This window comes from Nipponia nippon, unplaced genomic scaffold (assembly GCF_047370975.1).
Source record: "Nipponia nippon isolate SJK-2023a ecotype South Korea unplaced genomic scaffold, ASM4737097v1 scaffold_3, whole genome shotgun sequence".
NCBI classification, from domain to species: domain Eukaryota; kingdom Metazoa; phylum Chordata; class Aves; order Pelecaniformes; family Threskiornithidae; genus Nipponia; species Nipponia nippon.
This window is the reverse complement of record NW_028262347.1, coordinates 16,027,816-16,035,572: the sequence shown is the minus strand read 5'-3', so window position 1 is coordinate 16,035,572 and position 7,757 is coordinate 16,027,816. Positions and strand designations below refer to the sequence as shown.

The window sequence follows — 7,757 nt, the reverse complement described above, 5'->3', positions numbered from 1 at the left end:
TTTCAGCCCCCTTGAAGACAGTTGGTTCCTTTCTTCCAGTGCTAACAACATTGTGAAAACACTCTTCTTGCTCTTTTCTTAAATCCTAACGCTACACATCATTGTTGTCTGTGTTTAGATGGCTTGTGGGAATACGGAACTCCAGAGGACAGGGCAAATGAAACAAGCTTTTATATAAGGGTAAATAAGGATTTTTTAAGCACATACTAATCTCTGAAGAGCTCATGTTAGCATTTACAGAAGAAAGCAGGGGGAGAATAAGGAAAGGAGAACAGCGGGAATAAATGAGACTTGAGGAAAAAGTCTTCCAAGAGATGCATTCCTCAAATCCCTGAGAGGGACACTTAGCTAACATTGAGTTAACAAACTACAGTTGTGCACAGCAGCTCCATGAATCCTGTGAAAGGGGGGGGTTTCAGTAATGTACCTTATCTGCTGAGGTCTAAACCCTGCTGGCGGGGCTGGCTGTGCACGCTGAGCCCTCGAGGGGGTGAGCGGTGCCGTTCCCTCCGCAGACGGAGGGTGCGGGGTCTGCCTTGCCTTGTGCAGAAAAACTGAGTGATGGGAAACTGAGTGATGGGGGCAGAATCTGTCATCAAATGGCTTTTGGTCTGGCCTTCAGTGCAACATGCTTCCCCTTGCCTCGAAGCCCCAGAGCACACAGCTCATCCTGGCACTTAAACCCTGACTTCTACACCCGTTTTTACCAGGGCTGCTGCCACTGGGTCCCCGTTGCCGCTGCACCCAATGGCCACCTACTCCCCATGAAGCTGGTGTCAGTCTCCGGTCTTGTTAGAAGCCACTCTTTGCCCTCGCTGCGGTGTGCTGTTGCAGTGACAGATTCCCAAAGATGGTCCTCTGAAAAATGAGCATGTTTAGCTAATTAGCACCTCCCTGGAACGCAAGGCCTGTGGTGGCATGAAGAATAATTGCCTGCCTTTGCATGAGGCACCACCTTGAATCGAAAGGTCCCTGCCTAGAATGTTTCAGTTTCAGACCGCTTTAAAGTTACTGAGATCTCTGGGTATTTTTCTCTCCAGGCAGGCAGAATCACTGTTTTATAAGGTTTGGAAAATACATCGTATTCTGTGGGAAAGAAGCAGGTTTGTAAAACAGAGATGCTGTCATGAACTTCATCAAAATGAAGGATAACTGTGGCTGGAGGGAGAGCGTTTCCTGAGGAGACCTGTTTATCTCACCAAGATTCTTTTGTGCAGAGATATTTGACCGCTGAGGAGAAGAGCTGCCACCCTGCACCCCCAGGCCGGTACCCTGTCCCTGACAGGGGCCAGCTCCAAACGCTTCAGAGAAAAACGCCTTCCCATCATGATGGGAAATAACTTCCCCATGCGATGAGTTTAATGCCAACCCCAGACACTTGCTGGTTGATTTGGGGAAGAAGCACAAGGCTAATTGTTTCTTTGCATTATTTTTTTTTTAATCTCAGGTAATTTAACGGTAAATATTCTGAGCAAAATTCAGCTCTGGCCATATCTTGAATTGTTAATGAACTCTTTATCCTGGAACTGCATTGTGGCAGCAGATTTCTTGGGTTATTAAACAGTCATAGCCCTCGTAGCCTTTTGCAGGATAATTAGTTAATCTCGATCAAGGAAGATATATTCAAAGGCAAAGGAGGATCTGGTACAAAGTCTGAGCTGTCGTTTTAAAACTGTTTGTACTATGGGCCATTAACATTTCTATTTTCTTTCTCCTTTCAGGGATCTCGCCTGGTTATTCTTCATTACATTGGATTTGACCTTTCTTTGTGTAAACTCAATGTTTATCTTTTCAAGAAATGCTGCTCTCTACAGCTTATTATTTTCCATTTCTTTCTTCATGCAGTTACCACAGGGATCGGTGGTAAACTCTGACCATAGACACTACAGCTTTGAGAGCGCGCCCAGCACTTGCGAAGCGTGACTCCTAAAGCCGAACACCAGGGTGATTGCACCGAAGCGTGGGATGTGCTCGTACTTACTAGATATAGCACTTCTGCCATACGCAGGTCTCTTTTGTTAGCTAAAATTAACTGGCATGTGTTTCTGGCACCGTGCTGCTGCGGTTTCCAAAGTGACAGTCTCTTCTTTTGCATCCCCAGGAGATCACCTGAGAAATGGTATATCTTTTGCTGAACACTGCCTGCTTGCCTTCCCCAGCCTGCGGAGGGCTCTTGCCCTGCCAAGTGCTGCCGTGCGCCCTCCGAAAGGACAAACCCCCATTCCCAGGGGGAGGAAGGAAAGAGTTTTTCCTCTCCAGTGCCCGCCTGCTCATTGTCAACAGGCAGGACACCCGCCTCGCTCTTGCTGGGTGTGAGAGACCCATTGATGCTCAAAAAGCCAGGAGAAGCCCTGTCCTTCGGACCGCATCCCTGTATCATACCAGAACCGGTCACCAACACCTCTTTTCTCTATGACATAATGATGTACAACCCTCACACGGCTGTAACCCTGTCATTTGTATCTTTGATTAGTCCTTATTATTAATGGCCTAACTGCAGACAAACTGCTTTCTCTTCTCCAGCATGAATCTTATTTTCTGTAAACGTGCCACGAAGTTTAAAAATATATTAGTACTTTTTCTGACCAATTCTGCCTCCAAAATGCGGAGTGGGGTGAGCATGGCAAGAACCTCCTCCTGCAGACTTCTGTCCAGGAGAATAGGTGATTTCTGGAGTGTTGTTTCCAACATATGTGTAAGTTGCAATTAGAAGATTAATGAAAGCACATCAGTGTTTTTCTGATACTTCAGTGTCACTGGGATACTGAAAGGGCCCCCAGACCCTGCAGACGGTTTGGTATCCCTGTTTATAATTTTAATAATTTCTTATTTTCAAGACTACTTTACACAAACTGCATTAGAAAGTCATCAGCACAGAGTCTGTAATGTACATAATCCTTGGGACTACTCATGTGGATGTGCAGAACGTTGCTAGCAGACAGTAAAAAAGGTTTATAATGAAAAATACCCTAAAAGAGTTATAATTTCCATTGATATTTTTCTCGTCAGTTGTTCAGATCTGTATTTCTGTGTCACTGGTCACATTTTAGAGGAAATTCTGCTAAATGTGTTAAATAAGGCTAAATATTCTGCTAATGATAGATTAAATACCTTTAACAAGTCAAACCAGTGTATTCAATGAAGATCTAAATATAATCCCGCTGTACTCCTTCGCTCCCTTGCAACGTCTCTTCGTGTCCTGGAATATAACTGGGCTGGGGCCCTGGGGACACACTCATCGCTAACCAACATCTCAGCCATCTTGCTGGAGCCAAAATATACGTCAAGTCACAACCGAGTCTGAGGCACCAACTCAAGAACAATTTCAAATTTCCACTGTTAGGTGCAGTAGTAATGTGGATTTAGACTGCCAAGAAAATATAATACATCTTAAAGAAAAAGTAGCCCTTAAAAATAATTTTCAGAAGATAATCTTAAGGCTAACAGGAGACAAGGATGATAATTGAGACCTACTCAGAAAATTTAGTCATTTTCTCTCTCTGCATGCTGCGTTACAGCCTATGAAAAATGTGGTTAGTGACTAATTTACATTTCCTGTTTTATAGCCCTTATAAACCAGCTATTCTGAAGGGTTGGTGCGTTTATACACTGGAAGACATTAGGCCCAAGCTCAGGAAATTGTGGTTCAGCTTCCTGCTCCGGCAGTGGCGGCTGTGCTAAAGCTCCAGCCTTCCAGGCCTTGGGTCCGTAGTCGCCACTGCGGAAAGCGACGGCTGTATTCTGCACTGGGACGGGCAGACGTGCACTCGTGCCCACCTCCTCGCCTGAAAAGCAATTCCACTCCGCCTTGAAGCTGGACCGCCTCAAACCACATCTCTGCGTTGTTTCTCCTTGTGTGAGGGCGTGCCAGAAAACAGTGTCAGTTGTGGATGGAGGTTCCAGAGGCACGCGAAAGGCAACAGATAATCAGCCGTATGAATGCACAGCTATTTATAAATAAAGTGCCGGTAAGCTGCCTAATAGCTTGTTCTGTAGGTAAAAAGGAGATTTGGCAGCTGCTTTTGATCTCCCAGAAGTCGGGCTGGCAAACACCCAACGCCCGACGCAGAGCGGGTGTTCAAAGGAAGACACAAGGCAGCTAAGCAGCGCCCAGGCAGCCCAGCCGTAGGCTTCACAGGCAAGGAAAGCAATGAAAAAATCTGCCAATTAGCTCAGCGCAGAGGTGTCTCAGATGTCTGTAACAAACACTGTATGCAATTCGGTATAGCACATACTGTAAACTGCTGATAAAAATCATCAGTTCGTGTTCAGTGCAGGACTGAACTGCTTTCCTCTGGGTGCAGATCTCTCGTAGACCTTTTTCTGCGAATGGAGGCTGCTTCAAGAGTGCCATGTCCCTTGAAGTTGTGATTAGCATTTATTTCCCCATGCTGGAGTTAAATTTAGCAGTAGATTTACTTACTTTTTAAAACTAGGAACTTACTAAAATCTTCAGATTTTTCTTTCTAGAACAAACCAGGAATGAATGAAGTGCTCTTAGAAAGTGCTGATATTCTATTCACATTTTACCATTATAATAATTGCAATTCTTATACTACAGACTATTAAAATTTAAGATATCTGACACTGTACAGAGTTATTAATATGGAACTGAACCAACTCCTCTGAGTGGGACTTTGAATATGATTTCTTACTGACATTACATAGTCTTTAAGTAACTGGATAAAAAATATTTAAGTGTATTTTGGGCTAAGCTGCTTATTCATGAATGATAATCAAATGAACAGAACATATCCATTTATTTCAGATCTATAAAATACAAATCTAAAAATATCATTTTACAGACAATATTCACCATTGAGTTTATATTTTAGTATGGTCTTAAGCCTATCTTGTACAGAATAATAATGTAACAGAACAACAAAATATTCTACATTTTAACTTCTTAGGTTTCCTTAACTAGAGTCTACCATATACATCAAAAATAGTTGTGCACAGTAACCAATTAAACGTCTACATTTCAAGAACAGATTGGCTGCATCTCATAACTGAGACACCAATTACAGTACATTTATTAAAAAATCCTTCAAGAATACACTCAGTAGTAACAGTGGTAGCAGTAGTTAAAATCTTAACAGTTCTGTGAAATGATCAAAGGAAATGATAACAGAATTTTAAAATTCAGTTAATCATTTATATGTAATGTAAAACCCATGTAACACTACAAAGAAAGAAGAAATTACACGGGCACAAGTGCAAAAAAGCAATATTGTAAGCCATCTTCTCTCTTTGGTAAAAATCAATTAGCAGGAAGTATACCGTAATAATTCAAGCCAAAGACTAATTCATGCTATGTTTTTTTTCCTTTCCTACCACAGGCAGACTTGATGATTTGGAGGCGTCCTACAGTAGAGAAGTTAAAATTCTACTTAACACTGCCCATTTTTTCCTCTTTCAAGTTTAAATAATGAAATTAAAGATAATGATTTTTTTTCTTTCATAAATATCTTTTCAGTAGTATAGTCTCTTAAGGAATTTAAAAATAAATAGCAAAATATACACAATTTCAAAGATTACATTTAATTCCTTCTAGGTATATCCTGAAAACATATCACCAAAGAATAAATAACTTTGGGTTTCTCACATATTTGGTAAAATGTTAATTACTCTTGTATAAGAAGTTTTCTCTGAGGAATAAGGAAGTACCATTGCTTTTTCTACAAAGCTTTTACTATACAGGTGGAATTTTAGTAACTTTACAGTAAGAATATAATCTGTAATATAATAAGGATGTTCTCCATTAAAAAGTACAGTAAAAAAACCTTTCAAAATTAAACCTTCAGAATTTCGGGTTCAAACCTGAGGAACTTCCAGGTAACCATGAAGTTCTCCTGGCAGGACAGTCGAGCTCCGTTGTCTATGTCAGGAGGCTACCACAATACTAAGGTAATTTCCTCTAGGGGTCGAGCCAAAGCTGTTTTCTACTGACAACATACTAAAAATCCATAAAGGACTAAGTGTTAAGGAAGGGACAAAGGAGAAGGATGTGGATGAAGACCACTTGAGTGTAAGCCATCCTGAGAAAGAAGTGAATTGCCTACAGGGATTTCAAAAAACCCATAGATTTTAAATAGATTCTTCCGCTTTTGAAGGGCTTGACCCTCATGAACAATTAAGGTAATGTCATAGGGGATTTCTATTTGAATTTGCAGGTTATCATCTTACTCCAGCTCCTCCTTCGTATTTATCTGAAATTATTACTAAAGAAAACAAGAAAAATGCAGGCGACATCAGCAAAGCAACTAGTTAAAAGAATCCAGCAACTTGAAGTGTCATTAGACATTAAAAAAGAAGATAACTGCAGGAAGACCTTCTGGAGGGGCAGAGCAAAAGTCCTTGCCATTTTAGAAGATCCATTTAAGCTGCCAGCAAAGTAAAGGCAATTTTGACTGCTCATCTATTCGGAATTCATAAATAACATGTAGGTTCACTAACCTCCTATTCATACCCACAGTTAATTTACATAAAATATTAAGCAGAATGCTTTTCTACTCCTTGTTTGATTCCAAGCACAAGATGTAAAAACCAGTTAAATTGCACAGTCCAGCCCTTATCTCTGCAAACCTCTATCTGATCAAGAAAATGCTTTTTGGCATCTTCTTCGCTTTTCCCTACTGTCAGTGCATCCCGGATATATTCAATATCCTCTTTGCTGGTCAGCTGGGGCATTCCAGTCATTAGCATCATGGAGAACAGGATGATCAGCAGGTTTGTGTGATGTCGAAGAGCTAAATAAGCCTTCACACATACGTCCTACAAGAGAGAAGAATTTTTTGTTAATTGAGGAGGTGAACTGAGAGGGGTGGTGCAGGAATTTCACAGGACTCTCATTAACCAACGCTATGCAATCACTCGAGTACGTCAGAGAGAGGAGACCCAACAGAGCCGTTCACCTGAGCAGAAACGTGAAGCGAACTTCTGCAGCCGTCACTCAGTATTACTTCATTCATCACCACACCTTGGGGCAACACGCACTGTTTTGGTGTATAAACTAAAGGCTCTTTTTAGTAATACTATATTAATTACTAAAGCATAAAACCTTAGCTTCACCAAAATTTCAAATTAATTTCCCTGTCATATAATCTCTTCCTGTGGCTGTTAAAAGCGACAGGAATAATTCACTGTCTTCTTTTCCAATTGGTATGTTCCCATTTAAAGACCATGGCTGGCAAGCGATACTGAATAAAGCAGCACCTCCAGGGGACCGCTCTTCATTTTATATATATGTCTATTAACTTTGCAGGGGTGACGGCTCATTTAATGGAGAAGATTTTCAGGCTTGGTGTTCTGAGAAATTTTTCCAGCTGACAGCTCTAGTTTTCAGGCACACTGCCTTGCTGTGGGACTTCTGTGTTTATGTACTGTCATACTGGATTCCACAGGTTTTTTTTATAGCTTTTTCACTTCCATATATAAGTAATTTGTGCTTAACAACATAACCTTTAGAAGAATGAAATTTCTGCAGCTTGGAAAAACATGCAATGCTTTTTAAAAGAATATTTAATGCTAAGTGAGTAATACATAAACTGAAATGATTATTTCTTATATTAAATTTATTACTCATTTACTTTTAGAAATCACATCTTAAGGAAGACAATGCAATGAAGAAAGCAATCATATATTAGAAAGTTAAATTGGGCCTGCAATGCAGTAATGCAAAAAGATGAAAAATATTTCCAAGAAGGTTTTTGCTATTAAAACTAAAGCTGAAGCCATGTTAATTTTTACCCAATTAA

General features: G+C 40.6%; 1 protein-coding gene across 3 annotated transcripts in view; it reads right to left on the bottom strand.

The window, feature by feature from the left end:
- Positions 1-4,741: 4,741 nt before the first annotated feature.
- The window catches only part of PIK3CG (phosphatidylinositol-4,5-bisphosphate 3-kinase catalytic subunit gamma), a 37,364-nt gene continuing 34,348 nt past the window's right edge, over positions 4,742-7,757 (bottom strand). For all 3 annotated transcript variants that reach the window (XM_087764307.1, XM_087764306.1, XM_087764308.1), the window contains exon 11: positions 4,742-6,774. In XM_087764307.1, coding sequence (XP_087620433.1) covers positions 6,493-6,774 — 282 coding nt within the window. In that variant the 3' untranslated portion in view covers positions 4,742-6,492. The remainder of the gene's footprint in view (positions 6,775-7,757) is intronic.